General features: G+C 39.8%; 2 protein-coding genes across 11 annotated transcripts in view; one reads left to right on the forward strand and one right to left on the reverse strand.

Annotated features, from left to right (window-relative positions):
- Positions 1 to 280: 280 nt before the first annotated feature.
- Positions 281 to 9,979, reverse strand: MKKS (MKKS centrosomal shuttling protein). 6 transcript variants are annotated; one of them, XM_083857059.1, is made up of 6 exons: positions 8,928 to 9,227; positions 8,249 to 8,478; positions 5,353 to 6,776; positions 4,635 to 4,810; positions 3,885 to 3,995; positions 281 to 3,415 (listed from the first exon to the last, which is right to left on the reverse strand). In XM_083857059.1, the coding sequence occupies exons 3-6, from the start codon at positions 6,341 to 6,343 to the stop codon at positions 2,975 to 2,977; spliced, it is 1,719 nt and encodes a 572-aa protein (XP_083713185.1). In that variant the 5' UTR covers positions 6,344 to 6,776; positions 8,249 to 8,478; positions 8,928 to 9,227; the 3' UTR covers positions 281 to 2,974. The 6 variants fall into 6 exon arrangements, with proteins under 6 accessions (XP_083713185.1, XP_083713182.1, XP_083713183.1 ...); XM_083857056.1 differs by lacking the exons at positions 8,249 to 8,478; positions 8,928 to 9,227 and adding an exon at positions 9,869 to 9,979; XM_083857057.1 differs by lacking the exons at positions 8,249 to 8,478; positions 8,928 to 9,227 and adding an exon at positions 9,363 to 9,441.
- SLX4IP (SLX4 interacting protein) overlaps positions 9,417 to 18,220 on the forward strand; it is an 89,124-nt gene continuing 80,320 nt past the window's right edge. For 2 of the 5 annotated variants that reach the window (XR_014589555.1, XM_083857062.1), the window contains exons 1-3: positions 9,919 to 10,020; positions 10,796 to 10,946; positions 13,425 to 13,473. Coding sequence is in view for 3 of the 5 variants with exons in the window: in XM_083857062.1 (XP_083713188.1) it covers positions 13,447 to 13,473 (27 nt within the window). In the remaining 2 variants the exon portion in view is untranslated. Of the gene's footprint in view, positions 9,442 to 9,530; positions 9,578 to 9,918; positions 10,021 to 10,795; positions 10,947 to 13,424; positions 13,474 to 18,220 lie in introns of those variants that run through there. The other 3 variants (XM_083857064.1, XM_083857063.1, XR_014589556.1) reach the window with 3 other exon arrangements.

Here is an 18,220-nt window from a genome sequence, read left to right on the forward strand (position 1 = left end):
CAGAAGTGCTGGATAATGCACTTCTTGTGCATTATCAGTACAATTACTAAAGCTTAAATGAATCTGAGCAGTCTGTGGAAATCAGATGTGACCGAGGTCATGACCAGAAATGATCTCCTAATTGATCAGAAATTGTCTCCTAATACCTCTGTAATGCTACTTTTTCCCACTGAACTTCAAATGCCAAGGGGAACAGGAATTAAATCATAGTGGCTTCTCAGAGGCATTACAACTGAGGATATTTTGTTCTGTCAACTTTAAAACACAGGGGGAAACCAAATAATTTTTGCACCAAATTTTATTAGAAAATACGAAAGTTCAAAAAAGTTACTTTATGTTGCTGTAAGATTGAGTCTAAATTATTTTTCCTTGGATTTTAAAAGGTATCCAAAGTTGTACTCCTCCTATGTTACCCTTTGAAAAAATATATGAAAAAATCTTTAGTTCAGGTATAAATGAATTTTTAGCTACTCACCAAAATTAGATTTAATTTGTTCAGTTTTTTAATCTGCGACTTTCTTTTTAGGGGAGAATAAAAAACATTGTCAGCTTTGATTCAAGACCTGTGATTCCACCTTCAGATACCAAGACAAAAGAACACTCATAACTACTTCTACTTGAATATTGTTTTAATTTTCACTTCACAGCTGTAGTCACTAAACTCAACATTTTCACACTGCATAACAAGCTGCTATTATAGGAAGTAAAACAGTATAATTCAGCACTCTGAGCTGGAGAATCATAATTACATGAAGTATTACCAAGATTCTTCTGTGCCTTAAGATATGCACCATCATTTGGCTTCATTATTCCTGATGTTTTCATATAGTCCATGGCATATGGGAGGATCAAGATATAAAAGCAGCCTTTTTAGCAATCAGCTTTCAGCAGCCTCCATTCTCATCCCTTGCACAAGTCCTCAAAGGATGCCTTACAGCACTGAAGCAATCATTTCAGGTCATAAAGAGATAAAAAACTTTAAATAACTCCTCATTTTTTTTCCCAGTGAGAAAATGATTACTTATGTTCTTAAAATTAAAAGGACTTTGTACTAAAGGTCTGGAAAGATCTGGTTTTAATTACATTTTTCAAAACTGAGTTATACATAACAATATACTGCTTATACGCAGTAAATAAATATATTAAAAACTTAAGAGAGCAGGAAAAAATCAAGCAGACTAGACTACAACTGACTGGGATGTTTTCTGGAAACACACCATAAACAATTTGCCCCTTGTGACTGAAACAAAGAGGGAGAAGAAAAGTGGCAAAGAAAATGAGCTAAAGTAAGAAACTGTAACACCCTTTTTGATCTTGCATGCAAGCTGAGACTGAGAAAGTTTTGATTATTCAGTCTACAGTCTTATTTAAAGATCAAAACAAGTCTGAGCAGCTTAAAGCCTTACTTCATTAAAAGAAGCCATGCACAGTCAAAGAGTTAATTGAATGGTAAGTGGGACATTCTTTCTTGTAGCTTTGCTTAAATGATAGAAACTTCATTATAGACTACCCTGTACCACAAAAGACAATCAAGGTCCACTTGACAAAAGTTTTTTCCACCCAGTCTGCCATTTCTTTTTGAATCTTCTATTACCAATCTGCTACCTTAAGAGCTCCAGGTTGAGATTTTAAACCTTGTTAAATAAATTACATATATAAATTAAAATCTTTCAGCCATTTAGAAACACAAACTGCATACACATATAGCATATGGTGACAAAAACTTCAAAACAAAATTATAAACAGGTGGCTCAAGGTATCTGCTAAGCCTTTTTTACCTACAAAATTAAAAATACCAGTGATAAAATTCTGCTGCAATATAGAAGTCTCTTTGAATGTGTAAAGCTTTTGCTGAGACTCTATAAATTCTAATACACAGCATGTTTTCGCAGCAAGTGAATCCATTTCTCATTCCTTTGAAGATGCCACAGAGCTAACCAGTTGTTGGGGGTTAGGTTTGTTCCTTTTTTTTACTTTAAAGAACTTTTCCCCATAAGTTACCAAAGAAACTAAGTGTTGGATACTTAAGAGTACTTGACCAAAACCAAAGAAGTGGCCAAAGCTCTGTTGAGAAGATTTTTCTTTTTCTGTTTTAACTCCAGAAAAGAGGGGGTAACTGCCTTCTCTGATAACAAGCCAGCTGTTAAAAAACAGGTGGGGTGTTGTTTCTTATCTCTGCCCAGTCTTCCACTACCCCCATGGGAATATCTTCTGTTAACAGACCATTAAAGCTCACCAATGGCATGACACATTTCATCATCCTATTGTGAGATGCTCCACCCAGGCAGAAGGAGCCAAACCATTTCCACCTAGATAAAAAGGAGCCGTAAGTGTCACCAGGCGCTCCGATGTTCCCACGGGACTCCCAAAGGAAGACTGGACCCATCTCTAGGCCCTTGGCTCCACAGGATCACCTCTGCTTCCAATAGGACACACCTGCCACTCCAGGAGGGCTGACTTTGGACTGTTTCCAACACCCTGACCAACAGGGCGTCAGGTTGTATTTTTCTGCCTCTGTCAAGGTTTCCCAGGATTTCTTGTTTGTTTGTTTGCTTATTCTTTTGTATTACAACATTTATTTTTAATATCCCTAGTAAAGAACTGCTATACCTATTCCCAAAATCTTTGCCTGACAGCCTTTTTATTGCAAATTAATAATAATTTGAAAAAAAGGAGGAGGAGGCTTACATTCCAAGGGAGAGTCCAATCTTCCTTAGCACATACCTGTCTATCCAAACTAAGACACCAATATCCAAAACTTTCCTTAATGCAGAGGGAACAGGTTGAACATCTGAAAATGCTTGAGAGCACAGCAGATTAACAATGAGAAGAGTATTCAATGGTTATCTGTTAAATTTAAAATTTGTCTGCTGTCCACATTCCAACCTATTCAAATATATTAACACATAATGCATTACCCTGCTTTCAATTCAGTGCTGTTTTGCTATACAACACAAATCACGTAAGATCAGAGCTAATTTTGATCTTCAATTATGTATGAAAGATCCAAAATCAGGTTGGCTGTCTCCAGAGCTACTTGCAGGCCACTGCACTTGGCAGCAAAGCAATCCAGAGCCAGGAGATCAGCAACTTTTGCTGAGGGCTCTTTAGGGCAGCCCTGTATAACAGGACAGCCAGACTGGCCTTGCAAAAACCTCCAGCCGAGGTCCTCTGTGTTATCATTCATCCCACAGCCACATCTTGAAACTAAATCTGACCACTTGGAGACACAGGGAGAACCTGATGGAACAAACCAAGAGTGCCCATAAACCATGTCCGTAAGAATTTCTTCACCATTGTGACTCAGGGAGCGAGCTACAGACTCCAGGGAACGGCAAAACCCATCAGCAACCAATTGGTATTGTGTCTGAGAACAATCTAGGTCTTTGAAAGTGCTGGCAGGCAGACTAGAACTCTAAAAAAAGAAACCAGAACCAGGAAAGCAAAGTTAGAACACTGTTTTACAGAAATAATTTTAAACATGTATCATCCTGCTTTTTTTCCCCCCCAAAACAGATGGTTCAGTTATAGCTAAAAAATGTTTAAGTCATGATTATCCCACAATAGGAAAGAGTCAAAGTGGAGTTCTGCATTATCATCTTTCAATATAAAAACTACATATTTTCAACACTTAAAAGCATGCAATTACTATAATACATACCTAAAGAAAGATCAACAAGTACAAATATAGTGTTAAGTTTAAAAGAGATAATTAAAACTGAGTGCTTCAAATAGATCCCCTTTATTTTATTTATATTAGTAGTTAGCAAAAATGCCACATTGATCTAGAAAGCGACAAGTGTTTTAACTGCTGTAGTGTTTCTACATAAATTCTTGTTTCTTAAGTATATTAAGCATCTTTAAACCCCCTATGTCCTGCGTACCTTGTATCTTATGTATGAAGCCAGGTGAGTTTCTGTACAGCCCCCTCCTAATAACGCGAAAGGTTCCTTCACTGTTAACTGTAACATGTGTTCTGCAGTTTCACAGACACGCTGATTGAAAATCAGGAAATTTGTGTTAGCCATGCCACAACTAATAGGAATTGTCCCCATTGAAATAACCACCAGAATAACATTTTCAGTAGTTTCTGGAACACATTCCATAAACTTGAATTACACGTGGATATAAAGCTGCTGAGGGATTTCCAAGACCATGTTCACTTGATGAGAAATTGTCTTTATTTGTCCACACTATGGAAAGGCAAAAATAAAAAGCTGCATTTTAATCCTTCTTTTTTCAAAACAAGGCTATATATAAAAAGTCAATCAGTATCAATGCCATTTCCAGACCAAATGTTCAATGCAAAATAATGCTTGACTATCACTGTACGTGTTGCTACTGGCTTTTTACTAGGCAGTTTTGATTTTTACGTTCTCATAGACCAAGCAATGAAAATGAAAATATTTATCCAGGACTGGCCTCAAGAACAAGTGAAAGATGTACCTGTCTCTGAAAAAAATCCTGTATTAAACCAAAGGCATCAAATGAACATGAGCACTTTAAGGATTTTGAAATTCTGGAAACAAATAAACAATTTATGTACTGAAAAAACTAGGTTTCTAAACTCAATGTATTTAATATTTCTCAGTATTTTATTTTTTCATTAAAAGATTTGAAGAGAATTTGCCTACCTTCAACTCATCCCATGCTGTTTCACTTCTGTTACAGAGTATCAGGCTGCAGGTAACTGTATCCTCAGGAATCAGACGTAGAAAATGCTTTGAAGCAAAACTCTCAATGCACAAATCTTTCAAAGTTCCGTAACAGCCAGGAGACAATGAATGTATGGAAGCTATAGGCTGTGAACCTGTCAATTAAAAAAGGAGAAAACAGCATGTGGTACCATCAGAACAGCTAGCTGATGCATTTCATAAAGCAAAAAACTTTATTCCCCTTGGCTTTTTATTTTTAACTCACATACATTGTTCAATACATTGACATTTCAATTCACACAGGAAATCACAGAAACCAACACAATTAGAGCACAAGACTTGGCGGCAGTTTGAGATTAAAAAAAAAAAAAAGTAATTGCTTCATTTGCTTTGAATCAGAGTTTGAAAGGAAACAGTTGCTGGAACTGGATATCCCTCATGCAGCAAGCAGGAATATTGGTATTCCACCATCAAGGAATGTGGTATGCCACCATCAGGGCCTGCAGAAGACCAATCTCACCTTGAAAAATGTTTTTTAGACTAGAAAAACTGAGCAACTCTTGCTCAGCTGCTAAGGTAGGATAGAGAGGAAAATAAGAGACTCCTTCCTCTGCAATGACACCAGCCCAGGTAACATTCACCTTACAGTGAAAACTCCAGGAGAATGGTTTAGAGCAGAGAACTGGCAGAGTGTTACCTGTCATACGGCCCAGGGGCTCCATCACAGACAGCCCAGCCCTGTCCACAGCCAGGACACCGTTCTCCTTCAGGGACTGTTTCAAGGAGGGATGCATCACTTTCTGGCACACTACGAGGCCCACCTCATCCTTAACCAGCTGCTTCCCCACATGAAGCAACTGGTTCAGCTCTGAGACTTCTAGAGAAACGCCGTGATGGACGGCTACAGTTCCTTCTTCAGGGTTAAAGCCGTCGCCTGACATGGACACACTGAAAAGTGCAATCTTGATCATGTTTGAACCAGTCCTTTTGACAGCAAGTGGTTTTCCCAACTGGATTTCTGGTGCTTCTATCAGCAGTCCAGGAAAAACTGTAGAATCTACAACTCTTCTACCCTTCACAGGTATTATCACACATTTACCTAAAACAACATTAGTCTCAACACGAGATGGAACAGTATATATAAAAGCCTTTAAAACCAGTGAGGTGAGATGATCAACTTCAGTTTTATTAAGCATGCAAGCAGGTTTGCTTGTTAAAATGCTACGCACCAAACAAGCAAGAGTCTCAACCCTGCTAAAATCCACTGACACCCGGCAACCACAAGCCTCAGATTTCAGGTGCTCCATGCACAAACCCAGAAGGTGCCTGCTTATTTTGATGACAGTAAAAGGTGCAACGTTCAGGCTCCTGAAATTTTCGATGAAGCCACAGCAAAGAATGGCAGCAAATAAGCCACAGTCACTGAAACGAGACACATGGTTCCGTACAGAGGCTGTCAGGACACGCAGCACGGGCTGGCTGATGGAAAGGTGCCCCAGGAGGGTTGAGGATTGGGAAGTGGTACAAACACAGCCCCCCACACCATTGTGGAGCTGTTTGAGCCGACCAGCAGGACCGTAGGAAGATTTTAATATTCTGCTCAGTACAGACAGTGACTGACTCACTGCATCTCCAGTTAAAGGCTCACTAATAAATAACGGAGGCTTTTTAGCTTCAAGGCGAGACATTTTGAAGGTAAGATTTTAATTTTAGCCAACAAAACATTTCATTTTTACTTGCATCTATAATTCATTGCACTTTTAAATTTTAAGAGTAGTACATTTTAATTCTTTGTAGGTAAGGATTATTATTTTCAGTGTGAAACAGTACATATAACATTCTTGAAACTGCTCATCACAGCTCTCTTAAAACCAGGCTTAAATCATGTTGCAAAACTGATAAATAGTGACAGCAGGAAGCTATTTCATTCCCCACGATCTCTTTTAGCTTCTGAATGAGATTGAGCAGACTTTTTTGCAGCAAAGTTTACAAGCATGGTTCCCAAATGGACACCTATAACTGACAGTCCTGCTACAAGCAGAAAGTTCTTTCTAATCCAGGGAGTTTTCTTCATCTTTTCTGGCAACAGTCACAGATGAAAACCTTCAAGCTTAGTTATACCTACAATAAAAACCAGAAAGATATTAGACTTATCTTATGAAAATATTGTATAACTTGACCTATTTTAGTTTTCACCAAAAAAAGTCACCGAAGGACAAATACTGCATCAAAAAATCATTTAGGTTGGAAAAGACTTCTAAAGTTGAGTCCTGCTGTTAACCCCAGCACTGTCAAGACACCACTGAACCACATCCCTAAGTGCCACATCTCTGCATCCATTGAACACCTCCAGGAATGGTGACTCAGGCACCTCCCTGGGCAGCCTGTGCCAGTGCTTGACAACCCTTCTCGTGATGAGTTTTCCTAATATCCAATCTAAATCTCCCCTGGTACAACCTGAGGCCATTTCCTCTTGTCCTAGCACTTGTTCCTCGGGAGAGGAGACTGATCCCCACCTGCCTGCAGCCTCCTCCCAGGTGGTTGTAGAGAGCAAAGGGATTGCCTCGAGCCTTCATTTCTCCAGGCTGAAGAGCCCCAGCTCCCTCAGCCACACCCCTCACACTGCCCTTGTCAGGGCTTATTCAGCACCTCCCTGTTCTCTTTGAAGGGTGGTGCCCCTCCCCAGTGCCGAGCACAGGGGACCATCACTGTCCTGGTCCTGTGGGCCACACCATTGTCGGCCCAGGCCAGGATTCCCTTGGCTGCCTGGGCACACGCTGGCTCACATTCAGCTGCTATCACCAGCATCCCCAGGAATCTCTCCAGCCACTCTTCCCTGTAGCTCAGCACAAGGCTGTGACCCAAGTGTAGGACACAGGACTGGGACTCGCTGAACTTCAATTGGGCTATACATTCTATAATGCTTTTTAACTGAGAAAAATCTACTAATGTGATTTTACTACAAACAGTGCATCAATTAGTCTGTTTATCAACAACTTCAATTCTGACCACAGGTCTATACTGTTACCAGCAGGTCTTTAAGTAGCAGAGTACCATAAACTTCACTGAATTGCACTGAAGTTCCATACTTCAAGATGCCCAGAAAGAAAGTTTTTTCAGTTCTTGAAATAGTAAAGCCTAAATCAATGTTTATTTATGTTTCTATGCAAACTCTACAGTATTTACACTTGTACTTCATTTTGTTTCGTTCTCTATTGTAATCACCATCCCTACTAAACCAAAATATGTTACTATATACACTCACAATTATTTCTGGGCAGTTTTAAGCCTGAAAGGACACTGTTATAGATCCAGTCACAAGAATTTGATTGCTGTCCTGGAGCTTGTTTTAAAATATCTTTAAGACATATAAAACCCTCACTTAATTGATCTCATCATGTGGGATTTAGCAGTAGTTTTTGATCTTTATGATGCACTTTTTGGGTCTATGTAGGTACGAAAAATTAACTCAGTTGCAAAGAAGAATAAAACTCTGAAAGACTAAAGACAGACCACCAAGGCTGTATCTGTTTGAAAATTCTCAATTAATCTTCTCCCTCAAAGACAAAGACATAACTAATTAGGCAACTTACCCAAAAATCAAAGTACTAAGGCTATTTTTCTTTATTTTCATGATTGCTTTGCATCATGAATGTCAGAATCCCAAGTTCTGGAACAAAATCCTCTGTCTTCACTTGGAAAACAGGACTGGACTTCAAGTAATACCAGCCCCAATGCACTAGCCCCCGGCTAGTTCCCATAACAATCAGAACTTTGTTGTCCTTCCAGAAGGTTTTAAGACCCATTGCAAACTGGCATCTACCTAGGTAAAGATAATTTATTATTTTAAACATATTCTAGAAATCCTTTTTTTCTTACTCTATAATAACAACACTGAACAGATGAAGCTGAATGTTAATACCCTTAATTGCAGTGCAGTAGATGACTAAAACAACTAAACACAAAGCTTTACTTTGTGAACCTAAAAAAAAAACAAACCCCAAAATAAACAAACCTCGATTCAGACATTTTGAAATGTTAATTGCTGCATTTGCTTCGAGCTTTGGCATGCTAAATCTTAAACATAACAAAGCTTTATCTAATTACAAGCACTACCGCTCAGATGGTAAATACTCGAAGCCTAAAAGCAGGTTCAAAATACACCTTCTCCCCTACAGTTAATAAAATTCAAAGAGCAGCCGAGCTCCTAGGGGAACACAGAACTTTTAAATTGCAGGTAAAGCAAGGTGTGATGCTTGTGACACCACTTACCTTAGCACAGCTTTGCCTGACCACCTCATGGTATTCAGAAGCGGCACCAATACGGGGAGAGTAATAAACTGATCCTCATTTAGTGAGAAAGTGGAAAAAAACTACCTTCTACAGGATTTCGCACGTATACTCAGATTTTATACCAAAATACCTCATTGGTTTGAGCGGCTATAAAGCTGTCACTCGGAGAGGAAATGCTCTAATAGATCCAGGCCCCTGACAAGTGCAGCCCGCCCTTCCAACCCCGTCTCCATGAGGGTACGGAGCCCTCACAACCCGCTCCTCCTCCTCCTCCTTCCCCGCGACCTTGAAGCCTGGGCAGATGAGGGGCAGCAACTCCCTCAGGCAAAGAGCGCGGCCACGGCAAACCTGAGACTTTCCCCCCGCCTTTAGGAGGGAGGAAACAAGGAAGGTACCACGGAGGCGAGCACTCACCCACCCCCACACGTGCAAACGCCTCCCGGCAGGAAGAAGAAGAAGAAGAATTAGAAGTGGAAGCAACATGACCCCGGAGGTGCCGCCCCTCCCCGCCCGCCATTAGCCGAGCGCAGCGTCACTCGCGGCGCGGGCCGGCCCCGGCCGCCGGCGGCCATTTTGCGTGCGGGCAGCGCGGGGCAGGCGAGCGGCGGCGACCGGCGCGGCCATTTTGGGTAGGGCAGAGCAGTGGCGGGAGGCGGGCGCGGCGTGGGGAGGAGTACGGCTGCCTTGTGCCGCCTGGCTCTTGTGGCCGTGCCCGGGGCCCCAGCCCCTCTTTTCTCCTCGCTTAAGCCTCCGAGGGGATGCTCGGAGAGCTGGGGCTCTGCCGGCAGTGCCGGTCGGCTCACACCGAGTCTCCCTCAGCCGCTGCCTCAGCCGCTCTTCATCCCCGTTCTTCATCCCCGCGCAGCCTGGCCAGGCTTAAAAATACGTGTACATAGCTCTGATTTTTCTTCCTTACATACCTGCTGCTGTAGCCGCTCCGCCTTACACCTGCCCTTAGTTGTCTGAGGCTTCCTGTGGGCGGGCACGAGTGCCCCGCCAACACAAATTCAAATAACTTTGTTCCTTGCCCTCCGCTTTTCCTTAGCTCCTCTGCTTTCCTGTATTCACTCCTGTAAGTACAAGAAATACTCCTGTGAATACAGTAATACTTCTCCTGCGTTCGTTCTTCTCTCTACTTCTGCAGTCACTGTCAAGAATATCCCGTTTTATAGTCATGTGTTAACGAATGGGTTTGTTTTCAGTTTTCTCTATAGTTGCGGAGTTTATGACTGTAGCCAAAATACAAGTATTTAACGCCTGATCTCCGTGCAGAAAGGAGTATATTTTTTAAAATTGTGTAGTAATTTTTAATTGTTAATTGCATTCAGCTGTTCCACAAAAGTTAAACATGATAATAAATAGTACGTGTTTGTGCCGGCCCTTTGATTCTCGTCAGAGCCTCTTGTCCTTCTAGTTCTAGGCACATCTGTCTCATGTTTTTGAAACGGAATTGTTGAGCTTTAAAGGTGAAAAGGCAGTTTATGAACGTAGGAGTGAGTAACAGTGAAGAGAGAAGGTGCTGACCGGCTGGAAGGGTATTTTTCGAGGGTTAAGCAGAGTAATTGGCAACAGTGGGCATAGAAATCCTGAAAGGCAAATGGGAAGGTTGTAGAGTGGCTTTTCAGAACTAAAGATGCTTTACTGGATGTGTGAGTAGCTGAGCATTGCACTGCTCGTCCCAAGCTTAGCATCCACTCTCAGAAACTGACAAGTGCTGGACGGGAAAGTTCAGAAAACTCCTCTTTTATGTTGTGATAGTCAATTTCGAGCTACAAAACTAGTTAATATCAGCTTACCCTACGGAGTTCCTTAATTAGCGTTTATTTGTTTGTTTGTGCCGTTTTCAGGTGCCCCCCGTCCCCACGTGTGGTAAAGGCACCCGGGGATGGGCAGTGTATGAAGCTTCCTGCCCTATCTCCAGGTGTATGCCAGGAGTTTCCAGTTCATCCTTCCTCCCAGGCTCTGCATTTCCTCACCACAGGAAGCTGCTTTGCTAAGGTATGATGCCGTTCATCAGCTGGCAGAGAACACTGGAGTTTGCTCTCTGGGTGACCATGTTTTCTGGCTTCTCCTGAGTATCCACCACTCCATTTGACCCAAATTTAAGAAAGATATTCTGCCACGTTATTTTTTAAGTGTGTCTTGCTCTAGCTACAGGCAACCTTTGTGTTTAATTCTAAATCATGTCTTTGTGCACTTGTATCAACATTTTAAGTCTTGGAATACTGCACATCCCACATCAGGGCTTTTATATATATAGTCTTATGAGGAGGTTTTTCTGCCATATTTGCTTATCTTCATATACCCTTATGTAGGGTTTACTTTAGAGGTGTGCAACAGAAAAAGCATCCCAAGAGACAGAATCTTGCTGTCAAACTAGCAGTTGTTACAGACCTGTGTTTTTGGTGTTTGGGTTTTTAAAACACAGGAAATAGAGAAGTATTTTGGGGCTAGGTGTTTTGGGACTAGTTTTTTTTTTTTTTTTTTTTTTTTTTTCTTGAACATTTGATGAGTGGTTTTCCTCATTTTCTGATGTCCTACCATTCAGTATTTTTCCACCTGTGTTGCTTCAGTGATTTCCCTGATGGTTCACACATAAAATATTTTCCTTTTTGTTTTCTGTGGATTTGTTTACATTTTGTCTGTCTGCTGCATTTCCTTTGTCTTATCTTTGTGGTCAGTACAAAGAATGGGGTAGTTGGCAAACTCCCAAAGTCAGCTTACTCCCAGGAAGAGCAAACTGAACCAAAGCTAACTTTTCTTCTGAGTCCTTTTCCTTTTTATGTTTTTCTTCTATTATTTTGCAAATTGGATTTGGAGGGGACTCCTGCCTGCCAGCAGTTCTCACATGAGTAGTAGTAGCTGTGTTGCAACAGTATCATTTGGAGAGTAAATTGTTATCTGAAAGAAATCAGCGATGCCAGGATAAGTTCAGCTGAATTTACTGCAGGACTGAACTGAACTGGGATGTCTCAAGTGGTCCAGAGCTCTGTTCTTTGCATTGTGTTTCTCAAAATGGCCATCAGTGAAGTTGACAGGATAAAATGGAGAAGTTTCCAGGACTGTTTGGTGTAAGGGAGAATGGTAGTGGCATGGCACAAGGCATGATGGTATTCCAGCTTCTGTGTGCAGGACTGTTAAGAATTTTAAGATTAAAATCATCTGTGCTATGCTGTGTAGCTGTAAAGGGGGTGTTTATCTTGTTTTGGCCCTTTTTTGAAGTTAAATAGTGATAACAACTGCATTTTGAAACATGTAAGTGTAGTGCCTGACAGAAACACGTATCCCCAACCTGACTTGTGTCCTGAAGTTTTGACAGCTCTATCACAGCACTTAATTGAAGTATGCAATGACAAATGTGCACACATTCCTTAATTTTTTGTATTTTCCTATACCATCTCCTACAAAATTGACCAGATTTGCCATCTAAAGAGATTAATCCTTTAGGAAACTTACAAAAGGCAGGTCTATTCTCAGTGTGGTTTCTGTTGCATTTCATTTATTGCAGACAGCAGCTACTGATTTTCTTTATTTTGAAGCTTGAACTGTATTGTTTGGATACTCCACCTCCTCCCACTTTACTGAGACTCTGCTTCACCTGGTTTTCTGACCAGTCCAAGTCCCTTTGTTTGTTGGCTCTCTTCCTACTCTCTCTGAAAACAGAATGTATCTTTGTTTTGTATTCCTGGTTTTTGTAGCTATTAATTTGGGACCATAGGGCCCATTGCATGTCTCTCCTGAATCCCAACATTGTGAAGTTAGCTGGGAAGGCTTTCATGAGTTTAACCTGATATTCTCCTTTTTTGACAAGTCCATTTTTGGCTCCTGTATATGGGCAGGATGACGAGCTTCCCAGCTAGCTTCAGTCCATGACTGTAATTTGGAAGCTTGGAAAAAAAACTTAGCAATTAATTGAGGTTTTTTTTCTTGAGCTCAATGGAGTGTTCAACTTCTAATACAAATTAACACTTCCTGAGGTACTTGGAATGGTCTGAGGCAGGGTCAGAGGCTGTGCAGCTCAATGTACTTCACTCAGGATCACAAATTAAGTGATTTAGGTCCTGTTTGGGATGAGCAAGAGAGGAGGATGTCCAAAGTTCACTTTACTTTTGTGCAACCACCGTAAGACTCAGGTTATGTTGCTTCATGTGTGTAGTACATAATTTTAAATATACATAATGTGTCTGTATGGTTGGATATGATAAGCTATAGTGTCTTACTTGAAAGAATTCTAACTTTGTATTTCCTGTGTTGGATACAGAGTGCCTGGACAGTTATGAGGTTCACTAAAAAAAACCAACACAGGTAGCTAAGTAATTTTCCTTTAAGTAAGAGTTTTCCTTGTTTTTTTTTAAAGAAGAGTGTAGGGTTTGAAGAACAGAAGTCATGAGCCAGAGATGTGAAATTCCTTCTTGATTGCTGTAGAAATCTGATGGTTTTTCCAGTGCTGATCACTTTTAATTGGTATTTTTATAGGACCAGCTTACACTGACCAATCATGGCATCCAACAAATTTGTCATTAAGGTAAGTAGAATGTCATAACTTAAAAAAAATCTGTAATACTGCTTAGAATGAGTCTGTTGATACTAAAAGTGCATCCTTCAGGTTTCTGGTCATAGTAGCATACTTTATATGAGCTTTTCTCTCCCTCTGGAAGCAAACTTGGAATTGCTGCTTGACACTTCGTGGCAGAGTGTGTCTGGGATCAGCTGAGGATTAAAATGCTGTAACTAAAAGTGATCAGTTGTGCAGTGAGAATTAAAAACTGTGTGATTTCTCAGTAAAACACTATTTGCTACCTGAAGTAAAATTTTGGGTGGATTCTTTTCTTACTGTCATCTTGTAATACTATTTATGTACTTCCCAGGTCTAAAGATTCCTGGTTTAAGGTGTAGCAATGTTACTAAACTGTTTATCACACTTTGCATTTTATTTGTCTCTTTTTTGGCCTCTTTTTCCATTTTCAAGGATTTGTTTTATGTGCAATAAAATGCTATGGAAGTTCATTTTACAAACAGTCCCTGACTTTTGGTTATGTGCTGAGGAGCAAAGCTTTTCAAAACATTCTGTAATAAACATAGCACTTTGTAATTCTACTACTGTAACTACATCAGGTAATCAATTAATAAACCTAACTGTGATTAGCACAACATATTATTCTTTTTGAAGTGTTTTTCCTGGGAGTTTTCATAGCACAACAGATTTTTGTTCTGTGGGTGTGGTTGGATATTTTTGAAGGGCAGCTACAAAATCCTTCCTGAATGATCAGGCTGTGGAAGGTTGGTTTTGTGGGTAACCCACCTGTTCAATGAGAAGGCCAAGCACTTAATTTTTGTGCGCTATATGTTCTTTTCCAAGGAAAACTGCTGTCATTTAGTGGGATATTTCTTTTATATTTTTACTGTTTAACAGGATTGTAAACCTTCAGTTAACAGTATCATATTATTCAGTGCTGCTGAGTTGATAAAGGGACTTAGAGAAGAAATATCTTTGATTTTGAGCACATTTTAGCTGATACTCTGAGTCAGTGCAACACTGATGTGGGTAACAACAGGAGCTGAGGCTGAAGGCACTGCTTTTCTCAGCTCAGAACTCTTGATGTCATCAATATTCACGTCAGTTCCCAAGAAGAAAAAGTGGTGTGATTTGGCATGCCTTCACTCGATAAAAAGCCTGAAGACACTTTGTTTCTGACCTGCGTCATTACAACTTCATTATTCAGCAAGGACATGTTACTGGTATTCAGCTTGGGCCTTGCAGTCACCAAGTTTAGCATCCCTGACTGCCTGAGCAAGGGCTGTGTTCCCACTGAGGATGTCTGTAGGTAAACAGTATCACAGATAAAGCTTTTTGAAAATGCTACTGAAATATAACTTTTTCTTTCTTATAGTATTTGAGAAATGAGAGTAAGTTTTTGCATGTACAAAATGCTGAAAATTAACTTCACCTTGACCTGATTGAAATTCACTTCGTGCACAGACTGGCATTTTACTTGTTACATCAGGGATTTTGTATGTCAAATTTTGCTTCTTTAAATTCACTTAGTTTCTATTTCATGGGAATATTTCCTAAGACTTTTCAGCTCTCACATAAGTTTTGCAAGGAATATCCCCATGCAGAAGATTCTCCATTAAAAACTATTCCTACTTATCTCTGCGGGTGGAGTACAGAGAGTACTATATTCTTTATTTTAGATTCCTTGTGTTTAAAATTGATGGGAGCATTTTACTGAGTCTGAGAATGTTCAGGACAGATGTGTTGGAGCAATTCCACAGGAGGGACATAAAGATGATGGAGGGATGGAGCCCCTCTCCTGTGAGGAAAGGCTGAAAGAATTGGAGTTGTTCGGCCTGGAGAAGGCTTCAGGGTGATCTAATTGTGGCCTTCCAATACCTGAAAGGAGCCTACAAGAAAGGAGGAGAGGGGCTGTTTATTAGAGCATGTAGTGACAGGAAAAGGGGGAATCGGTTAAAACTGAAGGAGAGTAGGTTTAGATTAGATATTAGGAAGAAAGTCTTCCTCATGAGGCCGGTGATACACTGGAACAGGTAGACAATAGAAGTTGTGGATGCCCCATCCCTTGGAGTGTTCAAGACCACTCAGAGCCTCATCCAGCCTGACCTGCTCTAGTGGAAGGTGTCCCTGCCCCTGGGAGGAGGTTAGAACTGGAGCAGGGATGGTTTCTAAGGTCCCTTTTAACCCAATCCACTCCGTGATTCCATGTTTCAGATGCCTTACCTCGTCTTCTACAGTCTCTACTTTTAAGCTTTTAGTTTTTGTGAACCTGTGTATGTGAATCTTCCTGATAAGAGAATGAAAAGTGCGGTTTATCAGTCTGTCAAATCTTACCCGACTATCCAGTAATTAAGTGGAAATCCCCTTTAATTTATCTTCTCTTCTTATTAATTTGTGTTTTATCTGCGGATCGCTGCACCCCGGTGTAATGGTCTGTTACTGCCAGCGGGGGGAGCAATTGGTCTACTTTTGAGAGGCGATCCTAAGCTTGGCTTTATGGGCAATTAAAAGGGATTGAAATAAACTAATTGATCCAGTAAAATAGCTTTAAACCTTAATACAGAAACTACACCTAAGTCCTAAACACACTTTCTTCGCATACCAAGCAGCTGGATGATACAGTTTTTATTTGCAATAGGAAATATTTTATGCAAGTTAATTTGATCATTAATTTTTTATTTTGTTTTATATTAGTACTTCATAAAGCATTGCATGGTAAAATACCCCCAGCATATGAATTTAATTAATCTTTCTCTCTGTGTTGCTAAAATATTTTACTGCTGTTCTGAGAAATAAATCTTAATTTAATTGGTGAGGCTTAAAGCAAAATCTTGAACTCTACATGGATTTCAAAAATAATATCACTAGGGCCTTGTTTAAAACTTTGGACAAAGTAGAAAGAATTTCTCTTTCAGAATTGTGTAAATTGACTTTGTTCATGCCAAGCTGCAGAGCTAAATATAGTAATTTTTATGGCTCCAATAGAAAAATTTCATTTACTGTTTTGTGCAATTTGTTCATTTGCCAAAGACGGAAGAGTAACTTGTTACTACATTTCAATAGCTCGGCTCAAAGGGAAGCTTTTTTTACTTTGTTTCCTACTTGGAGCACTGTTCTGTTTCAGTTTTGTAGGCTTTAGATTAAGATAATTGTAGTTTCAGTGTTTCCCCTGGTCATCCAGCTCACTCTGCAATTAATTTTTCAGCATTGTTGTTCCTTGTTACCAATTTAAATTATTGCATGCTGGACATCTATGTAACTTTTTTGATCCTTCCAACTAATTTTTTGCTTGCTTCAAGTGGCAAGTCCATTTGAAACAGCAAGCACAGCTTTTTGTTTTATGTTGGGAACAAAATAGAAATACTGGCTATGATTGGACAGGAAAATGGCAGTGGGATTGTAATATGATCATTTTGTGTACTTTGTTTTTTTTACATTGAGGTATCTTAACGTAATCATTAAGATACTTATAACCAAAGGCATCCTAACATCTGTCTTTGGAATCTTAGGAGTGCTCTATGAAAGAAAGTGTGTGTAGCAAGAACATTGGTTTTAGGCTGGAACAGCATGTAGAAGGAAATGGAAAGCCGTGTTCCTGTCAGAAAGTGTCCCAGTATGGAGTGACAGCCCTGGCTGGGTCATTTTAAGTTCTGCTCACACACCTGGGGATTGTCTTGGGTGTGAAATAACAAGATGAGAATTTACTTTGAAGTTTATTTTGATATTTTGGATGTTTTCTTCTTTTAGTTACCAGTTGAAATGTGATACGGTGATAGTACATTGGCGAAGATTTCTCTACCAGTTGTGCCCATCTGGGTGATTCTTAGGTGAAATCTCAGAGGGCTTGACAGATCGAAGTTCACATTTCTGTGAAATGTGTCCATGGAGTTAGCTGATCAATATTCCTGTAAATATATGGTTAAGCCATGATATTTTGTGACAAAGTGATGTGTTTTCCTCTTCTTGGGAGTTATTTGGAGAGGAAAAAAAAAAACCTATGGAGATGAGTAGGTTTTCTTACTTGATTTTTTTATTTATCTCTGATCCCATATAGTGAGTGATAAAGGATAACAGATGTGTTCACTGCTATATTAAGTCCACAGATACATGAGTGTAGTGCTCTCAAGTGGAGAACAAGGATAACGAATGCTTTTTGTATTTAAAGTAAATTTTTATGTATTATGACTGCTCAGAGTTATGAGACTGTACACAAAAAAGCAGCTGTAGAATCATACTTGGGAGTGTGTTAGCATTCTGAATTTTGGTTTGAGAATTAGGGTTTTTTTTAGAGAGTACTTAGTTAAATTAACAAATAAATACAGTATTTCTGATGTTCCTTTCCCTTTCACTGCAAAATAAAGATATTTTGTATGTGAAATTCCTGTTGTTGGAGTACTCACAAATGTTTCAATAGAAACATGCTAAGATTAGGTTTCTGTGATTTAAATAGAATTTTCTAAAGTATTCTAAATCTACGGCCAAGGTACTGGTGTTCTCCAAACAGGTTAAGGGTTGTTGAGTTTTACATGTATTGTGTGTTCTTATATTTGCTGTTTGGGTCTTCAAAAATTAAGAAATAGTTATGTACCCATTAAATAGTGGTTTTCTGGAGATGGAGCTTTCCTGAAGTGGTATTGCTCAGAACAGCTGGAAATGCAGGTAGTTGAAACTGGTATTATCAAGTAGCATCACACTTCACTCAGCTGTCATATTTGTTTCTGTATAAATAAATAAAATAGGATACTTGTCTAAAAGG

This window comes from Zosterops lateralis (assembly GCF_965231275.1).
Source record: "Zosterops lateralis genome assembly, chromosome: 3".
Lineage (NCBI taxonomy): Eukaryota > Metazoa > Chordata > Aves > Passeriformes > Zosteropidae > Zosterops > Zosterops lateralis.

What these genes read in the sequence shown, in the direction of transcription:
- MKKS (XM_083857056.1), bottom strand. Translation starts at nt 6,343, where the DNA reads ATGTCTCGCCTTGAAGCTAAAAAGCCTCCGTTATTTATTAGTGAGCCT. An exon ending in GCCCCTGGGCCGTATGACAG is followed by an intron (nt 4,811 to 5,352) that starts GTAACACTCTGC and finishes TTTAATTGACAG; the next exon opens with GTTCACAGCCTATAGCTTCC. An exon ending in CTTCATACATAAGATACAAG is followed by an intron (nt 3,416 to 3,884) that starts GTACGCAGGACA and finishes TTCTTTTTTTAG; the next exon opens with AGTTCTAGTCTGCCTGCCAG.